Here is a 19,635-nt window from a genome sequence, read left to right as displayed (position 1 = left end):
CCATCTACAAAAAAATGGGGACGCCATCCAAGAACGAATATAGAACATAGGTCCAAAATTACATAAAAAAGTTGATAAAGGTCTTACAATTAGGAAGATGAGTCCTACAAATATGATATTTAGGACCGTCCCACTCAATTTCAAATGTCAAAAACAGATGCTACCAAATTCCAAACCAAATATATCTCAAAACATCCCAGATAAAAAGAGTTCAAAACACACAAAATGGTCTGGATCAAAATGTAAAACACGACTCCAAGGGTACATACTTGATGCAGCGGCTGTAAACCACACTTGTTTGAGCTCGACTGTAAACCCCTGTATTCCATCAGGTAATTAAAAGCAAGTCAGATACAGATATAAGCAGTAGATTTGGTGAGAGGCATCTAGAGAAAGAGGGGGGGTTACTTTTTAGCACAAAACAGCGAGTCAAAGATATTGAAAACCAGGACTTCAGTGTTCGAAATCTCGGGAGAGTGACCTCTCTGAGCGCCGATATTCACGCTCCAGATCCCGAGTCCTATCCCTTTCACGAGAGTCATATGCTGCATGATCATAAGGGTAATTATCCTCATCCATTTGGTTGTAACGATCACGATCATTGTCAGCATGACGATCATAAAGGTCGTGATCACCCTGGGCATCCAGATGATCATACTGTCCTCGAGCTTGATGATCATAGTGCTTGTAATGCTCATCATCATGTTCAGCTTCTGGACGCCTATGCCCATGCTCAGGCTGCTCATACCACCCATGATCATCCTCAGGCCCAGCATGTTCTAAGTCCCGGTCCCTTTCACCATGTCGTTCTCGCTCATGCTTTGATTCCATGTGATCATAATATTCTTTATCACGAGAACGCCCACGGTCATAGTTAGGTTCCCCGGCATCATAGTCCTTATCTCTATCTTTCTCCTTCTCCCTTTCTCTCTCCCTAGGACGATCACGATCTCGGTCACGCTCTCGCTCATAATCACGACCACGGTCCCGACCCCGATCACGATCACGGGTGCGGTCCCTGTCACGACCCCTATCTCTGTCCCTGTCCTTATCCCGGTTTCTGTCACGATCTCTATGGTGCCTATCCTCTCTATGATCCCGATCTCTGGCCCTGTCGGGTTCACGAGACTTTTCCCGTTCCCTCTCTCTATCCCTTCCCCTTTCACGGGATTTTTCCCTGTCCCTGAAACATAATTCAATCTCAATCAGATGTATAAAGTACTGAAGAAGCTACAGAAGCTACAAATAACAAGGATTTAGTATGATCTTGTTTAGTTTAACCTAGAAGCCATGAGTTACATGGCCCCATTTCATCCCTTATTAGCAGTGGCTGAAGAATTCCAATTGAAAAAACAATATGAATATGGAAAATTTCCAACCCGTAAGACATTTTCAATTTAACTACATGCACCATAAACTAAGAAGTCAGAAAGAACAAGAATTTTGTATGGCCTCCCATCTAGATGCCAAGAGGAAGGCTTCACACTGGCTTTGTTTTGTCCAACTAACCATGCTTGAAAATTTCTAGATGGAAACAACTTCATGGACACCACAACTGAAATTTTCCCATTTAAACCATCATTTGAATAAGCAAGTCAACACCATGTGCTAAAACATCAAAAGCATATCTATGGACCACATCCAACCATTTCTTGTATTGGGGATCCAATCACCAATATGACCATAACTATTCTTTGTAACCTCTTTCTACCTTAGACAAGTTTTTTTTCTACTGAACACATACCACCAAGACCGACCAAAATTGGAGAAATGCAAAACAACCAACACATCTATATAGATCATACCGGTCTCCATGCCGATCCTCTCTTGTCCTAGGCTCCTCAGACCGAGGTGGTCCTCCTGCTGGCTGCTGTTCTCTGCACAAGAGGAGAAGAGAAGTAAAACATGTTAAATTTTTCAAGAATATCAAGACATCAAATTATAGTTGTATACTTAAATGTGGCATCTCTATGTTATATTAATTGAGATGCCAAAAATCATATCAGGTATAACATAATCCCTACTTAAGCCCATCAAAAAACCTTCACATCATTGAATTCTCCCTACGAATCTATTGTATAATGCATGCAACAAGATTTATTTAAAAGGCAATAAAAGTCATGAATTCTTTCTCCATGGAACACAGCATGTGCAAACATTGCAATCAGGCCAATTACCTTCCAGAATACTTTGGATTCACTTCTTCACCTCCAACCCTAGTTGTTCCAAGTCCACCACCCAGTCTGCGGGGACGCCAATTAGGAACAGTTCTACCACGTTCAACGTCAACCAGCACCCTTCTGTTATCAAGCTTCCTTCCATCAGCTTGTTTATAAGCAGCTGAATTTGACGCAAAGAAGTGGTGTTCAGAAACAAAATATAAAGCACATCAGATGAAAACCAATAAATGCTCAAGCTATATAGCAAACCTTTCATATCCCGTGTATGCATATATTCAATGAAAGCATAACCTCTAGGTTTACTAGTCTCTTTGTCGGTAATGAGTCGGACCTGCAAAGCTCAAAGAAAAAGGTTAAATAAACTAAAGTAATAAAAGTCGATTCATATCTGAATCAAGAAAACATATTGAAACAGATGATGTTTGATCTTAGCAACCAGGTGCCAATCCTATAGAAAAAAAGAAGAAGTTAGAAATAGTAAATCCTAAATGGCACGGCAGACAGGCATATGCCTCATTAGCCGTGCTCACCTTTTAATCATATACAGCTTCCAACGCGAGATGCATCACCAGCACTTCTAGAGTTGCAGAAAAACCGATGTGTGTGGCCAATTTACCAGTTGACATACTAACCTCCCCTTACCAGGGAAAATTTTTTATATATAATGCAATAGTTAAAATAATATCAGAAATACCAGGATATCTTCTCAACTGCTGATACGTTTTTGATAGCCTTTAAAGCCAAAAGTAAAATTTTTAGTAGCAGGAAATGCACACATTAAAATTCAAATAAAGGAGAAAGAGATGCTAATACTCCCTACGTGTTTTACCCAAGTGTAGGAAAAAAGAGCAGAAGTTGTCTGTCCCCTTTTGTTGCTTGAAAATAAAGGCCAAAAGGCACAATCCATCACTGCTCTGCTCAACTTAAAATTTTCAGCTTTGCCATGCAGGATGAAGCACCATCTTTGGAATGGACATGGTAGAAAACAGAGGAACCAAATATACCATTTGTGGAACAGAGTAACCACCCCCTTACCAGGGATATTGCTCAATATGATGAAGCTTAATGCTAAAGTAGTACCTAGAATCTAGTATATTACCCAAGTCCCAAGGAGATTTTTTAAATTCGAACTATATCCAAGAAAGAACTAACAATGGTTAAGCAAAACAAATCCGTATATCATACTGGAAGATAGGAAACGGTACCTGTGCTATAATACCCATCACATATCCAACCTCTACCAAAAATAGTACTCGATAGGAAGCTGACAGTGAATTTTGAACTTATACCTTATGTGCACTATGGATCATTAGGAACACTTACTGTTTAAGCACAAAACTTCACAATTGTGATGCATCGCAGATATCAAGGTGGCAAAGAGGTGGAGTCACAAAATCAATTGTCAAGCAGCAAACATTTTTTCACTGATTTACCAAGGGTCTAACTAAATGAGTGCTATGGATATTCATCAGAGGACAGCAACAAAATTTCGTAGTTAAGCATTTCTCCGTTAGACATTTGTATTGAACATTTAACTTAGTAAAAGAAACTATAGGCAGATGTAATCAGTAGGCTGCCAGGGCTGAAAAGATGCAATTTGGCTTTAGAAATAGTAAAAAAAAAAAAAATTCATAATCACAAGTTTCCTAAAGTTTGAAAATTGAGAGAAAAGATTTAGGAGAAAGAAACCACCAGAAAATAGACAGAGGTAACTGAACCTCTTACCGAAGTCAAAAGTCAATAACCTGAACCCCACTTGGGGATGCTCTAAAGTACCTACCCGCTTGATTGGCCCATAAGCCTCAAACTCCCTTTTGATTCTGCTCTCAGTTGTCTCATAGTTCTGTAAAAAAAAATATATAAAATAAAATAAATCAGTGAGTTTAATAATGGATAGAAAATAGAAAATGATAAAGAGTGTAATCATTAATACTCACAAGCCTAGCTACAAACAATGTCTTGTATGGGTCTCCCGAAATATTTGGGTCATTATTTGGATCATCTGCATAGAAGATACATGTAAAGCAAGGCACCAAAAATGTTGAAGTAAATGGATACAAAATCCACCTAGACACCAAATACTAGGAGAGGGAGAAAATAGCTTATCACATTTCTGAAACTCCTCAGTAGCTTTTTCTGCTCCCTTCTCTAGTCGTAACTTGTGGATTCTAGCTCTTCGTTGTGCCTGGACCCCCAAAACACATTAAGAAACAAATATACAACCCAAAAAAAAGTTATTTAACGAAAACAAAAAAGAGCTAGGGAGGCATCAAGAAACAATTCGCTACATCAAGAGAGAAAAACAAAAGACAGATATTCCAAAATATAATGAAGCTACAACTCAAAACTGAATTCACCTTCAGTATTTATAACAGAGTCAATCCTTGTATCTTTTATTGTATATGCATATTGTGTTGAAGGTGGAAGACATAAATCAGAAACTTAAGGAGTCATTCAGATACACTTCTTTTTATGATAGTAACTTCTATATAAAATGAAAAAACAACTTTGGGACTTATCTTAAAAAGATAATGACTTATAAAAACTAATTAAAAGAATTGAGGTATTAAAAAAAATTTATTATCTCAAATTTTAAAAATTTTAAAAGTAATTTTTAAAGGCATTAGGCAAATCTAATACTTTTTCCATAAAAGTTCCTGTATTTTATATATAGAAGTTACTATCATTTTTTTTTATATAAGTACTATCATTTTTTATTTTTAAAAACAGAAAACAAGAAGTGTATCCAAAACGACACCTTAGTTATTAGTTATTAGTTATTAGATAGGATGGTTGAAGTTATTACCCTCTGTCCCCATCCCTCCATCCTTCAAGCCAAACCTAAATTCATTTTACCTAATTATAATATTCAAAGCACTCACATCTTTGATCTACATAATTGTATTAAAAGTGGAAGACACTCTCTCTCTCCAACTCAGTATTCACATGTTTCCACATATTGTGTTCTTCCCCTCCAGCCCAAACCTAAACACAACTTCAGTAATTGTAATAGAGTCATGACTCACATCTTTTATCTGCATATTGTGTTGCAAGTGGAAGACACTAAATTTCTCACTCTCCCTCTAGCAAACCCAACCCTTAATGCATTCAGTAATTATAACAATCTTTTAAATAACATGTTTGGCGAATTTTGGATTGAAAACAGTTCTTTTAGAATTTGTTCTAAAGACTGATTTTTAAGAACAAATTTAAACTGTTTTCAGGTATTTTGTACGCTATGGGTAAAAATGGAAACACAGAAAATAATTTAAAAACTTTTGACATTATACATTAGTGCCATAGTGCTTTCATGGAAAATAGGCCAAGAAAACTGCTTTTTCATGTTCAAGTTCCCAAATAGAATTATGTTCGTGAAAACAATTGAGAACTGTTTTTACGCAATGTTCTTACAAACTAATTGTCAAGAACTGTCTTCGAAAATGTTACTGAAAAGACCCCAAGCCTCACTTCCTCTGTGTCCCTCTCTCCCTATGCAAAATATAAAACTTCAATCTAAACCTGATTTTTTTTATATAGGAAAAGAAAAAGATCTATTAAAAAGAGGCACCAAAAGAGCAATTCAAGGTATACAATACCTATACACCCACAACATAATGGGCTAACACACAACCTCTACAAAAGCCCAACCAATCAACAAAACTAGTTAAAGTTGGAGGATAATCATCTATAAACAACTTTGCCTCTGACTAAAGGGAGTAAACAAAAGAATATTTTAGTCTCTGGATTGAAAGCATGTCATCATTGAAGGCCATTCTATTCCTCGCCTTCCATACTGTCCAAAAGATGTGCAAAGGAGCTGCTCTCCATTCAATCTAAACCTGAATGCAGCTTCAGTAATTACAATCAATACTTGGATCAGTAAAGCTCCAATTCAATACTGCCAGTGCTCATATTTGAAATGTGTAGCAGACCATTTTTGAAATGGACCACAACTCATAAGCTCCAAATCACTACTGTCAGTACTCACATCTTTGATATGCATAATATATTGCAGACCATCTTCTGAATAGACCACAACTCACACTCGAAGCAGGTAGAAGACACTATCCAGAAACTTAGGATATGTATGGCTGCACCATTGTTTTAAATTTTTTGAAATTTAAAAATCATGTTTGGTAGATGGTTAACTGTTTTAACTTTTTGTTTTTAAAACTTGATAGAAAAAGTTAAAAAACACTAAAGGAATAAATAAATAAATAAATTTATTCCCACATTTTTTTAAAAAATGTTAAAAAATGGGACATTAACTTTCACTACTCATCCACATTTATTCTTCTTCACCAAATTAAAAACATCAGTGTCTCACCTGTGAACATTGCAAAAAATCATCAAAACTCACTGAAAAAATCATTTTTTTTTTTTTTGTTAATAGATAAAGAAAAGTTGTATAGAAAAAAAAGATGAGACATAAAAAACAATGCCCTCAGAGTATATAGGAAGTACACAAATGAAGCCAAAAGACTCAAACCAGAGGGGGAGGGATAGAAACAAAAAACATCACCTGCCTTTACTTAGAGTCTAACCAATCAATAAAGCTTACAAGTGAAAAAGGGCTCAAATCTATAGACACCCAACCCAAGATCAAAGGTTACATATAAAAGAATTTTTCAATCTTTGGAACGGAAGCTCCTCATTACCAAACGCTAACAAATTCATTTCCTTCCATACTGTCCAAAATATACATAAGGGGGTCACTTGCCAAGCCTTTTTACGAGCTTTACCCACAAACGACCCATGCCACCCAAGAAGAGTTTCCTTCACTGAACAAGAAAGAATCCAAGACACACCAAAGAGGGAGAAAAGAAGATTCCAAAGAACCCAAGTTTGCATAGTGAAGAAGGTGATCAACCGTCTCTACTTCATAGAGGCAAAGAAAACACCTATATGCCAAGAAGTACCCCCTCCTTTGAAGTTGGTCCAAAATTAAGACTTTCCCCCAAGAAACCTCCCAAGCAAAGAAAGCCACCTTAGGAGGCACGCTCGATTTCCAAATACTACCACTAGGGAACAAAGGAGAATCTCTAGGCTCCAAGATAGAATAAAGAGACTTGACCGAAAAGGTCAAGGTCCCACACCTCGAAACTGTCCAAATCACTCTATCTTCCACATCCATGTGCACCCTAATGATTAAATTGAAACTCCAATTCCTACTTCCTCCATCATCCCATCTTTTCATTACCCTCCCTACTGAACAAAGGAGAATCTCTAGGCTCCAAGATAGAATAAAGAGACTTGACCGAAAAGGTCAAGGTCCCACACCTCGAAACTGTCCAAATCACTCTATCTTCCACATCCATGTGCACCCTAATGATTAAATTGAGACTCCAATTCCTACTTCCTCCATCATCCCATCTTTTCATTACCCTCCCTACTAAAGTACTCCAGCCTCCCCATAATGTCTCATCCACATCATATTGCACTTGTCATTCCCAAATCCACTCAAATCAGATGCTTGAAATACATATATCACACATTTCTACTATACTTTCTTAGTCGCCATTCATCATGTTCCAAGCTACATTCATAATTGTAATAAATAAATGGAAGCTTAAAGATATTGACTAATTTGTTATGTAACATAAGTGTAGAAGTGTGGAATGCGTCCAATAGGCTCACAGATGATTAAAAGCTTCTGTTAACCTTTGGAAAGCACAAAAGGTTGCTTATTGAGTGATTATAATACTTCATTTTTCCTTCTAAACCAAACTTGCGGGCCAGCACGCATAAATTAACAAATCCATATAACCTAACAAGCCAGATGCATAATCAAGCCAAAATGTGATTGCAAGTCTGCCCCAGTATTGTTAATATTTGGAACTTCCATAGTAGTGAAAATTTTACTCCCTTGCATTACTTCATTGAAGCAAAAGACCAGAGCACATGATTCATGTGAAGTAACATATTTAGAGTATCCCTCTTGATTCATACTGAATACAATTATTTAAATATCAACAACAAAGTTATTCGTGATCCATACATAATTGTTAATGGGTAAATCATATCTTGTATCATTTTTCTATTTTTCCATATACTGTATCATTTCATATTGTGTTATCATGAGTTTTTTACATAATTGAAAATTAATAAAAATAAAAAAAATAAAAAATTATGCGCACACACATACATAATGCCCATTCAATGGACGAAATATTTATTAATATAACCAATTTCATGAAAGATGGAACACTTCAATGAGTTAATCTATTCAATATGAAAAGATTGAACACTAGCATTTTGAAAATTTCTATTTAACAAAATATGATTTCAATGCATAGGTTTATCACAAAATCTAGAAGAATAATTTTAATTTTTAACCATGATTTTTTGATATAAATTTTAACTAGACATATTAATGTGTTGTTGACATGTATATGTCTTTATTTGTCTTCTCCTAGGTTCCAATTTTATCCCAAAAAAATGAAAAGAAAATAATCACTTTCACTGTCAACATTCAAATCATTAAATCAACAATTTCCCAGTATTCAATTAGAATAAATGCACTTAATGTAAAAAAAAAAAATATGCCTTTGACAACACATACAAAGAATTTGTATGCAGGGTTATTTTACCTTCTCTTTCTATTTTATGATTAACTTCTAATCATAAAGTACATTTTAAAAATCAGCAAAATAATTCCTTTTTGTTGAATTTGATTTTTCTTACAAAACCATAGAAAATATTTAAATGTGTATCGTTGTATCACATATCATATCGTGCATCATATATTTACTGCAAAACACATTTAACATGAGATGTGAAGTAGTGATACATATTAATTTCCATAAACATATACCTTATCATAGTATCATAAGTTTTTGACAACTATAAATATGCATAAAAGATAGTTCATTCAACTAAAACTCAATAAACGTCTAATATAGATCACATAAAAGAAGTAAAGCCCATGCTGTAGCAAGCATCTTACAGGAGTTTCAGCCTTTTGAACTGGTGGAGAATATTCTGGCTCTCCTGGTTCAGCAAAGTTACTTGCGAATTGTGCCATTCCTTGAGGAGAAAAAGAAGATATTGTTAGACTGTATCATTTAGGTGAAGTTTGATAAGTATTTAGGGGCCCCTTATCTTGCTTTTGGGAGCAAAATTCAATGCAATTTCTCACATTTTTTTTTTCTTCCAAAGCAAGAAAAATACTGAGAAGAGCCTAACAATTGTAAGACCTAACTCATGAAGGTATCCAATACCTGTATATGGTGGACATTTTCTTTTCTCTGGAGGTGGTTTAAACTCCAATGGAGGACGAGGCTCAAAGAGTTTCAAAAGATTGGCTGTTAGACCGGTGGGATGACTCTGCCCGATCTGCATAACAAGCAAATTAATAAAATAACTCAACCTATGTCCATTAAACAAAAAGAATGATTTCTTCAATTCCTTGATAAATCTACACGACAGGACAAGCAGTCTCTAAGTTCAGAGAGACAAATTAACAAAAAAATAAGCAATCTATTAGAAGTAGTGAGTTCAATTTGGCCGCTGAGAAATCTAGAGAGAATAGAAGAAAATGAATATTGTAAAGTTATATTCTTCAGGAATGACCGTAAACATATCAATCACAGCACAATCATTTTGCCATACCAAAACCTAAACAAATCAACAAAAGCTTAAACCATCAAAACCTAGAACAGATCAAGATCAACAAAGCACGGATCGAACTGTTCTCATCTCAAAACTAGAATAAAAAGAGATTCCCAAAGAAATGCCACAATTAGTCAACAAAGACCCTAGAATTTTACAACCGCCAACAAATCGGATTAGAAAAGGTACCAGTTTAAGTTGCAGAACATTGGCACGATTCTGAGCCTTCGTGCGCGCCTGTACGGCGGCGTTGTTGTTGCGCATTAACGCATCGTTGTAGTCCCCCATCTGCAGAGATCGGAATAGTAGAGATCGAAGAAGCTAGGGTTTCAGAGAGTTTGGAGAATTCGCGATCGAAAGGTGGAGATGACATACAAGTTGGATTATACGGATCGATTGGCGTCCCACGGATGGTCTGCGAGGGAGCTGGAAGCGGCAATGAAAAGCTGAAAGGGTTTTCGCTTGGTTATATATACGGAGAAGTGGACATATCGGTTCTCAACACCGGGTCATGAAACCCTTGACTCGACTGTAACTCGTTCACCGAGTTAATCCCGAGTTTGTAAAACCTCGTTCATCTAACTTCAACAATATAAATAACATTAAGATTAATAATTTTGAATATAAAAAATTAAAATAAAATAAATTTTAATGATGGAGAATATTATTTCTTATTCAAAATTATTGTTTTTAATACATAAAATGGTAGAGAATCCGAAACATAACAATAGTTTTGTTAGTACAAGTTATTAAAGGAGGTGTTTAGTACACTTGGTACATTGGAAGGGGGAATAAAAGTAAATATTTTGTTTCTATTTCTATTTTTTTATGAATGAAAATAAATTTGGTGATTACATTATTAATGTTTGGATAAATCTAAGAATTCAAAATTAGAATGATTATTTTTTTTTATTATAATATTTGGTAATAATAGGAATGAAAAAAAAAATGATAATAATACCTTACATATAATTTAAAATTTTTTTTTTCCATTTAAAAAAAATTAAATTTTGAGTTTTTTTTTTGTTACTAAATAATAATACTAAAAAAAGTTTTATTATGAGACGAAAAGACACGAGACTTATGAATAAAATCTAATGGTAAAATAGTAATTTTAGACTATTTTATACTTTATTTTATGGGTTGAATGAATTTATATACTACCTACTTACGATGAATTGAAATCCTACTTATAAGTGAGATTTGATTTTTATCGGAATAATTTTAAAGATTATTATCAATTTTCTCTCGAAAATCCGGTTGGAGGTAGGAAGCATACGTGTGCCGTATAAGTGTTGTATTATGATGAGCCGTGTGGGCGATGGGCAACTATTGCAATCATAGAGTGATGCTTTTTGATGTGCCTAACATGTGTTTGAAGTATAAACAAACTTTTTTACTTGAATGATTTACTAGTAATTATTTTTTTTAAAATTGGATAAACATACAACTTTTATTACAGAGTATAGATAAATTATCTTGTTATTATTTGAAGGAGTTCAAAGTTTTATAGCAAAAATATCTCTTCTAATTTCTCTTTAATTTCCTAAAATTAGATATGTTCACATCATTATTGATTCAAAAGGCATATTAATAAAGTTAAATTTAAAAATTGATTGATAAAAAATCCAATAAAAACTCAATTTAAAATTGATTGATAGATATCTCAAAAAAATGAAGTTTCCTCACAAAAAATAATTAAATAAATTGAATTTATTTTGGCATAAGATCCAATAAAGAATTATTTATTTAAATGCCAAGGTTGCAATTTCTTATCCGCCACACTAATAGTTTATCACAATAATATTTGTTTCAAAGTTGCTAAAGGTTCTAGGTTTCAAATTGGAGTCTTTTATGCACTTTATAATGCAATCAATTGAGACGAAGAGAAATTGATTGAGTCAATTAGGTTCGATTGGTTGAGTTGGATTTGCACTTTCTCCCTTTTAGTAGCATGTATTTAATTGATCAAGGTTAAACCTCAACCAACTATGGATTAATTGAGCCAATTGGGCAACAGTTGGGCTAGTAGTCGATTCAATCGGTTGGTTGACTAGTTAACCCCAAACTCTAATTGCTAGTTTGAGTTTCTAACTCTTATTTAAAAGCTTTAAACTTCTTATATTGTTAAAAATAAAATTTTTGTATCATTCTTAAATATTATTTGAGTTTTAAGGAGGTATTTTTAGAGTGCACTTGTTTTAAAACTTACATTTCATCTTAGTGCACAATTTTACCCTTGTTTCTCTATATTCTATTTGAACAAATATTGTAAATTAGGAATCCTTTTTACATTTTTATATTTTGTAAGGGTCCTTTAGAACCATAATTCAAAAGGAAAAACTTGAAGACTTTTTTTCCCCCTTTTTTAAAGTCTTATTGTAAAGGGTGCTTAGAATCATAATCCAAGAGAGTGATTGAAGTCATAAGTCTAAGAGAGCGCTTGAAGTCATAAGTCCTAAAGGGTTTATTGAAACTATAATCCAATTGTAAGTTTAGAGGTTTGACTAGATTGATTGGAACCATAATTCAATTATCAGTTTAGAGGCTTAGGTTACAAGCCTTAGAATAGTGGGAAACCTTAATATGATTGAAGCTTGAGGAGAGTGAACAATGATTTTTGTGAAGAATTTAAATGATTTGAATTCATCTTCATGAGTTTTACTTAAATTATTTATTATTTATTCATAATTTATTGAGTTCTAACAATGTTTTAAAAATGATTAGCATGTAAATTATTATTCTTCATGTTTGAATGGTTTGATTGAGATTTTTAGATGAATTTCATAGGATTTTACATCAAGAAAATTGGTTTTGGACATCCAAAGGATAACTCAAACATCTCAGGCAAAAGGACAAAGTTACTTTCGATAGATTTCAAAGCTCTTCAAATCTGCAGATTCGAAGCCTCTTCAAATCCGCTCCTAGAGTTCTATAAAAGGGGATCCTCCCTTCATTGTAAATGTATAAACCAAAATAGAGAAAAAAAATTGAGAGAAAACCCTCCAATTGTAACCAAAGCCTTGTAATGAGTTCAACTCTGAGAAACTCTCTTCAAAGTTCTTTGTAATCTTCAAAGTTTGTAAGTTACTCTCAAGTTTCAAAAAAAGTTTAAATTTCAAATTTAGTTCTGTCTTCTTTATTGCATTTTATTTAAAGAAGATAAACTCTATTGAATTTATGTCTAGTTGTTTGAGTTTTAAATGAGACCACTTGTGACTCCTCTAGACTTAACTGAGATAATTCTTCAATGTTCAATCTTGATCTTCAAATTTGAGATCTTTTGTTTATTATGTTGTTTTCAAGATGTAAAACTAGATGATTAAAAAATCTATTGGTTAAGATGTTTGGGAAATCTTTTCAAGATTCAAAAGTAGATGATTAAAGACTATCAGTTAAGTTGTTTCGTTTAGACTCAAGCGTGTATTGAGTGATATGTAAAATGTAAACCTTTTTAAGAAAGTATTGAGGGGTTTGTGTAATTATTATTTTTATCACAAAATTGTCAAAGTGGAAGATTGTAAAAATAATTGTATATTGACAATTTTGGGTTAAATTTTCCATTGCTTACTCCTAGCTCAAAATTTTCAAATCCTCCACCCTTGGAATCTTATCATTTCAAAAATGGTTTGTGACCGAAAGATAGAAGAAATGCTAAGTATTTTGAAGTGTGTATGGGTTCAAAAATTGGTCAACCAAGTTATTAAAACTAGGGTTGGAAGCTTAACATGTATACCTAGAATATTTTAGTATTTCTATTGTTTCAATCACATTGTATAATTTTTTTTTATTTTTTTTTTCAGATTGATCAAAGATGTTGAATTATGGTTGAATTCCTAGTATTTAAACTCATTTTCAAAATAGAGATTCATAACAAAAAAAAAAAAAAAAAAAAAAAAAGCTTGGTGTGCCTCATAGAGCTTCAAATCTTTTCAACATTGAGAAATGTTTATTTCTTATGAAAATTTTTGGATATTTGATTTGAAAATCATATATGTTAATTTGAGAGAAAAATTTTGCAATAAAATTTGTTTATTGATTTTTGTTTTCATCCTTACTCTTCTTCATTTATTGGGATAAAACTCAAATATTTTCTTTCATGTATATTAACATCAAGAAGGGATTCCAAAGAAGCGCCACATGAAAATTGCAAGAACTAAATTTCCTAAGATAGAAGTCAAGCACTCTAAAAGAGAATTAAAGGTATTGGACTAAGTAAAACCTTGAATCTAATATTTTCTTCGGTATGGATTTTATGAACAAGTCTTTTTTTCTTATGTTGCCATAAATATTTCATTTTCATGTAACTTATATTTTATCAAAAAATTACAAGAAAAAAAAAAATTAGAAGAAAAGATTACATGTGTGAACCATTCTTTGAACATTCTACGAGGCACCTATTCATGCCCATTAAGTGCTAAGCCATAACGAGGCTTCATATATTAATTAGTAGGGCTAAAAGATGTGATGAGGAGAGGGGTCACATCTTTCATGTCCACACGAAGAACAAATTTTTATAAGTTTAGTGTCAATTTAATAGTGATTTTAACAAGCGTTTTTACTTTAAAAGTGTTTTTAAAGAAAAATTAGGTGTTCAATAAAATTTAGAAAACATTTTTAAAATTTTGAAAAAATCACTTGTAACATTAAAAAAACTCTTGTAATATTTTTTTAAAAAATACTTAATAAATGATTCTCTCGTACACTCCTAAGCTACTAACCATAGTTGTAACTAGTTAGACAAGTGACCATGACTATAACCACTCTCTTTGACCTATAGTTAGTGGGTTATGGTGCCCTATCATCCAAGGCAAGAGGAAAAAGGAAGCAGGATAAAATGAGGTTACTACCAGAAAAATGAAAAAAAGGAAGAATGGAGGATTAATTCCCAATTAAGCTTTTGATGAATACTTCAAAATGTACACTGCAGACAGCTAATATACAACAAGTAATAATTAAAACTAGATCTGCCTTCATACATAAAGTCAGATTATGTATCTGCATGCATTAGTACAAACCCATAGAACAAGAGAAAACACAACTAAATGAAAATACCCGCCCCACCTTTGATTAATTTGAATCTCCCGAAGAAAACCAACATCCCAAATTAAAACAATGGCTTAGAAACAATGAGCCCCATTATTATTCACATATACATAATTTTTTTCTTTCGAGGGTATGATGATGACCAACATAATTGTATTTGGCAATATGATCAATAGTTGGGCCTCTCTAGAGGTTGTCCATCTGGTTTCCTTAACGATGGGTCATCTCTTGGGAGTTGTCGGAAGAGGATGGGTTAAGCCCATACTCACTAGTTCCATCCTCGCTGCTTCCAAACTCTTGGCTCGACAATGCCATCTTTTTGAACTTCTCCATATCAGCGTTGTAGATTCTTGTGTTGTATTCTGAGCTCATACTTGTGCTATACGCGGGGCTCTGGTTGGTCTTTGTCACATCGTTTAGGTCCTCCAGTGATACATCTCCCTCCAATGCCCGTACAATCTGCTTTCCATTCAGCATAGCAATCATGAATCAATCAGTATACTATGCTATATCAACTCTTCTTTCACAAGCTTTGATTTATTCGGAGCCACTAGCTACCATTTGGAAATCAAGTAGATAAGTAGTTGGTCCATTTTGTCCGTTTTATGTACTAGGATTTTTTCAAGCATTTCCATTGCCATATATAAGGGAACTTAGTATTCATATTGCTGGAAAGCATCCATGGTATTTCTATCAAGCACACACTTATAGGGCTCCATACCTGGCTCATTTTTGGCCGTCTTTTAGCAGAATGCCGGATGCTGGCAGCAGCACAAGCCACCATGCGTGCCATCTCCTGAGTGTTGTAATTGTTCTCCAAGAATCGATCCACCAGCTCGTCATAGTTGCCCTCCGCCAATGCACGCGATAGAAGTGGTCGAGCCTGTTTGTCAATTCAGGAACAAGAGGAAGAAATGAGGGATAATGAAAAAAATTTCTCCATAACATCTTCATTCTGTGAGCCAAGACAAAGAAAATCTGTCATGTACTCACTTGGGCTTTGTTTGAATCTAGAAAAGTGGAAATGAATATGAAGTGGAAAATGGAAGAAAGAAAAAGTAGAGAAAAATACAAATTAAGTTTGAACTTAATAAAATTATCTCATGTGACTATCCAAATTTATCTTCTTGTTTTTTTCCTATGTGCAGATAATTTGGTTTCCTTGATTCAAATAAAGTCTCAGAAATCTTAGATAACTACTAACCCAGTCTACTAAGCTTTCTTCGAATATAGCGTTATCAACAGGTCTTCGTCCGGTTAGGAGTTCCAAGAGCATGACCCCATATGAGAAAACATCAGATTTCTCTGTTAGCTTGCCACTAGATGCATACTCTGGAGCCAAATACCTGCATTTCCATATAAACAAACTTCTGAGCCAGCAGACTCATAAGAATTTCCTCTGTTTTGAGATATGGGGAGTGCTTGGGAGCAACTTCAAGTAAGAATAATTTCATTAGTTGCTGAAATGATCTCCAACAGTCCATTATAAGTTTGTGAAGGAAACCCGCATCTAAGACACTAGTTACTTTCAGGAATCATCTAATGTCACTGGTGGAAAATAAAACTAAACTTCTATAGAAGTCCAGCTACAGAACAGGGAATAGCTCTCTCCTGATACTGAAAAATCTCTCCAACCCAGATGGATCAATCCAAGGTCTCTTCCTTCCCTCAAAAAGATCACAGTATAGATATTATTTCTTGAAGTTGTCTTAAACACAAAGTTATACATTACCCAAATGTTCCCATGACGCGTGTAGAGACATGGGTGCAATTGTCAGTAGACAGCTTAGCCAAACCAAAATCAGCCACCTGAATGATCACAGCATGATGGGTGAGCTTGGGCAACATAGCATGCGAAACTTAATGTTTAACAATATATATTCATGTGAAGAGTTGAAAACATGTTATGGACAAATACCATGGCTTCAAAGTTGTAGTCCAGGAGAATATTAGCAGTTTTAATGTCACGATGGATAATCTTTGGATGGCCTGCATGCGTTTTAACAAATGAATATGAGAGAGAGAAGAGGAGGAGAAAAGGGGGGACAGGGGATGTGAGTTTCTTACAGTCTTCATGAAGGTAAGCAAGCCCTTTGGCCGATCCCAATGCAATACGCATCCTACTTGGCCAATCCATGATCGGTCGACCACTTCCTGCAACTGAAATTTTGATAATTGAAATGATTAGGAAAAAAATTGACTGTTAGAAAGCAATGCTCATTGGAAAGGACATCTATTCTGTATAAATGAGGTTTGTTTTATATAGAAGCAGGGTAATGTCAGTAAGCTAGTCCATGATCTCACAACTTACCATGAAGGTGGTGTTCCAATGTTTTGTTGTGAACAAATTCATAAACCAACATCCGCTGCCCATCAGCAATGCAATATCCCACAAGTGACACAAGATGGCGATGATGGACACGGCTAATAATTTCAACCTCAGCCTGGAATTCCCGTTCTCCTTGTCCACTACCTGATTTTAGACTCTTAACTGCAATCTCCTTTCCATTGGGCAACACGCCCTTGTGCACATACCCGAACCCTCCTTGACCCAGCAGATTAGCCTGAGCAAACCCGCCTGTAGCAGCAGCTAGCTCCTCATAAGTGAAGGTGCTCTTATTGAACCCAAGAGCAAGATTTGGTGATGGGGGTGGCAATGGGGGATGACGAGGGCCTGAGTAATTCGAGCTCATGTCGCCACTGCTGATCATTGGCGGAGGTGGAGGTGCCCAGCCACCACCTGGTGGTTGGTGAAGTTTAACAACATGGTCTGCTGACTGGGAAGAGTTGTACCAGTTGGATTGCTGTGAACTGTTATAATAATTGCCACCTGTCCATGAGCCGTAGAACAGGAATATTCCAGTTTCCGTTAAATATAATTTAAGCTTGATATGATAATGTAAATGGTTGGTATTATTTGCAGTGGAAACTAATTAAAAATGTAGTTTACCATTTTTACCCGATGGATTCGATTGATACTGCGTCGCCTGACTCGCCTGTTGGTTTCTTTTCTTCCTCCTCTTGGCGCATGTTACACAAATGAGGATCAAAGCAATAAGGAGTAGCCCTGCCCCAACTGCTGCTCCTACTACAACAGCCAAGCTATCCGAAGATGATGAATCATCTGACGATGAACTAGTAGAACCTGACGGCGGTGTTCTTTGTGGTGGTGCTAAGGCTCCAGAAGAGGATGGAGAACGAGGTGGGGGAGGTGGCGGAACACCATTGGGTGGTGGGGGACTCCGACGGCTTCCCGAAGGTGGTGGGGGTGATGGAAGAGAACCATTGTTGGAAGGAGGGGGAGGGGGGGATGGCGGGGAGTTTTGCGGTGGAGGAGGTGATAAACTTTGTGATGGAGGAGGCGTGGAGTCGTCGGATGGCGCCGGAGAAGGGGGTGGCTGTTCAGCCGGAGGTGGTGGCGATGCATTGGGAGAGGGTGGAGATGCATCGAATTCGGAAGGAGGTGGAGACGCGTCAGGGGACGGTGGTGATGGCGACGACGACGGCGTAGGAGATGGCGGAGAATCGCTGGACGGAGCAGTCTCAGGGGACGAAGCCATTTGTTAAATCAATGAAACAACCGGCAAATGTCAACGTGAAAACACGCCGGTGACTCCGCCGCACCTGTAACTGCCCGTCTCAAGGCCTGAGGACCCCTGAAGAAGATAAACAATTAAAATTAAAAACAAAACACATTAATTACATGATGATGGAATTTACCAAGCCAGTTTCTCGTTGATGAGAAACTCTCATATACAACAACCCCATATATGAATTAAGTTAGCCATGGTTGAGGAAGAATGAAGAATGAAGAATGTGAAGAGGACGAAGCATGCTTGAGAAAGGATAATTACCTGATGAATGAAGGGTTGTGGAAAGCAAGAGAGAAAAACGGTAAGCATAGTGGGAATTACGTGATAGACAAGGGGAAGGGGGAGGCCTCCTTCCCCACTACTGCCCTCCTACAAAGGAGGGGGCCTATCTGTCTCTCATCCTTCAGTCCCTGCCACCTCTGGTTTAGTTTGAGTTGGTTATATTCAGTTTACCAGTTCCTGGCTGCTGCTCTTTTGCTTCCGCTTCCTCCGCCTCCTTGATCTATACCCTCCATGATTTCCTTCTCCCTTGCGCTATCAGTTTAAAGTATGTTTTCATTTTAGAAGAAAATTTAAACGTAACTTAACTGTATTAATATCGTCTCTTATCTTATTTTTCTAAATCATTTTTATAATTACTATTTGCTACAAATATAAAAAAATCCCATCAAGAAGTTATAAAATGATTGTAAATTCCATTTATTTATTATTAAATAAAAAATAGAATAAAAATATAAATCTTGACAGAGTTAAAGTACATTGGTGATTTTAATAAATGTTTCTATCATTTGTTGAATTTTTTTTTCTAACATTACAAAAATTAGAAACAATTTTTCCCAACCACTTGGAAATTCGGACTTGGGTTGATTAAGGTGAAAAAGAAGCCATTTGTTAAAATTTTAAAAAATCTGAAAAATTCTTTATAATGTTAAAAAATCATTTTTAGAGTTTCACTAGAAACACAATAAGTATGAAAATGTTTCTACTCAAAGTGTTTTTAGAAAAATTATTATTTCCTCATGTCATTTTTCAATATTATAAGTGATTTTTAAAATTTTTAAAAGTGTTTCCTAAATTTTATCTTAACACTTAATGTTTTTTTAAAAAATACTTTTTAGATTAAAAAAGCTTCTTAGAATCATTATAAGGAAAACATTTTCATTAAAATTATCTTAATATAATAATATATTTGATAATAATTCTAA

General features: G+C 35.1%; 2 protein-coding genes across 3 annotated transcripts; both read right to left on the bottom strand.

The window, feature by feature from the left end:
- Positions 1-17: 17 nt before the first annotated feature.
- LOC117912023 (U1 small nuclear ribonucleoprotein 70 kDa) lies at positions 18-10,241 on the bottom strand. The gene is made up of 11 exons (XM_034826441.1): positions 9,981-10,241; positions 9,401-9,515; positions 9,127-9,206; positions 4,290-4,365; positions 4,118-4,182; positions 3,961-4,023; positions 2,430-2,511; positions 2,178-2,340; positions 1,806-1,877; positions 409-1,183; positions 18-318 (listed from the first exon to the last, which is right to left on the bottom strand). Exons 1-10 carry the CDS (start codon positions 10,077-10,079, stop codon positions 454-456), a joined length of 1,545 nt encoding a protein of 514 aa, XP_034682332.1. The 5' UTR covers positions 10,080-10,241; the 3' UTR covers positions 18-318; positions 409-453.
- A 4,494-nt stretch (positions 10,242-14,735) lies between these two features.
- LOC117912479 (proline-rich receptor-like protein kinase PERK4) lies at positions 14,736-18,826 on the bottom strand. Of its 2 annotated transcripts, none has more exons than XM_034827069.1 (9): positions 18,692-18,826; positions 17,788-18,493; positions 17,149-17,667; positions 16,905-16,997; positions 16,756-16,826; positions 16,570-16,646; positions 16,042-16,183; positions 15,559-15,720; positions 14,736-15,296 (listed from the first exon to the last, which is right to left on the bottom strand). In XM_034827069.1, the coding sequence occupies exons 2-9, from the start codon at positions 18,395-18,397 to the stop codon at positions 15,048-15,050; spliced, it is 1,923 nt and encodes a 640-aa protein (XP_034682960.1). In that variant the 5' UTR covers positions 18,398-18,493; positions 18,692-18,826; the 3' UTR covers positions 14,736-15,047. The 2 variants fall into 2 exon arrangements, with proteins under 2 accessions (XP_034682960.1, XP_034682961.1); XM_034827070.1 differs by having other exon boundaries at positions 17,797-18,493.
- Between the last annotated feature and the right edge of the window lie 809 nt (positions 18,827-19,635).

Source organism: Vitis riparia, chromosome 4 (assembly GCF_004353265.1).
Source record: "Vitis riparia cultivar Riparia Gloire de Montpellier isolate 1030 chromosome 4, EGFV_Vit.rip_1.0, whole genome shotgun sequence".
NCBI classification, from domain to species: Eukaryota; Viridiplantae; Streptophyta; class Magnoliopsida; order Vitales; family Vitaceae; genus Vitis; species Vitis riparia.
This window is presented reverse-complemented; position numbering and strand designations above follow the sequence as displayed.

What these genes read in the sequence shown, in the direction of transcription:
- LOC117912479 (XM_034827069.1), bottom strand. Translation starts at nt 18,397, where the DNA reads ATGGCTTCGTCCCCTGAGACTGCTCCGTCCAGCGATTCTCCGCCATCT. An exon ending in ACTACAACTTTGAAGCCATG is followed by an intron (nt 16,647 to 16,755) that starts GTATTTGTCCAT and finishes GTGATCATTCAG; the next exon opens with GTGGCTGATTTTGGTTTGGC. An exon ending in GACGGCCAAAAATGAGCCAG is followed by an intron (nt 15,297 to 15,558) that starts GTATGGAGCCCT and finishes AATGGAAAGCAG; the next exon opens with ATTGTACGGGCATTGGAGGG.
- LOC117912023 (XM_034826441.1), bottom strand. Translation starts at nt 10,079, where the DNA reads ATGGGGGACTACAACGATGCGTTAATGCGCAACAACAACGCCGCCGTA. An exon ending in ATGTTCTGCAACTTAAACTG is followed by an intron (nt 9,516 to 9,980) that starts GTACCTTTTCTA and finishes CTTGTTATGCAG; the next exon opens with ATCGGGCAGAGTCATCCCAC. An exon ending in GCATACACGGGATATGAAAG is followed by an intron (nt 2,341 to 2,429) that starts GTTTGCTATATA and finishes CGTCAAATTCAG; the next exon opens with CTGCTTATAAACAAGCTGAT.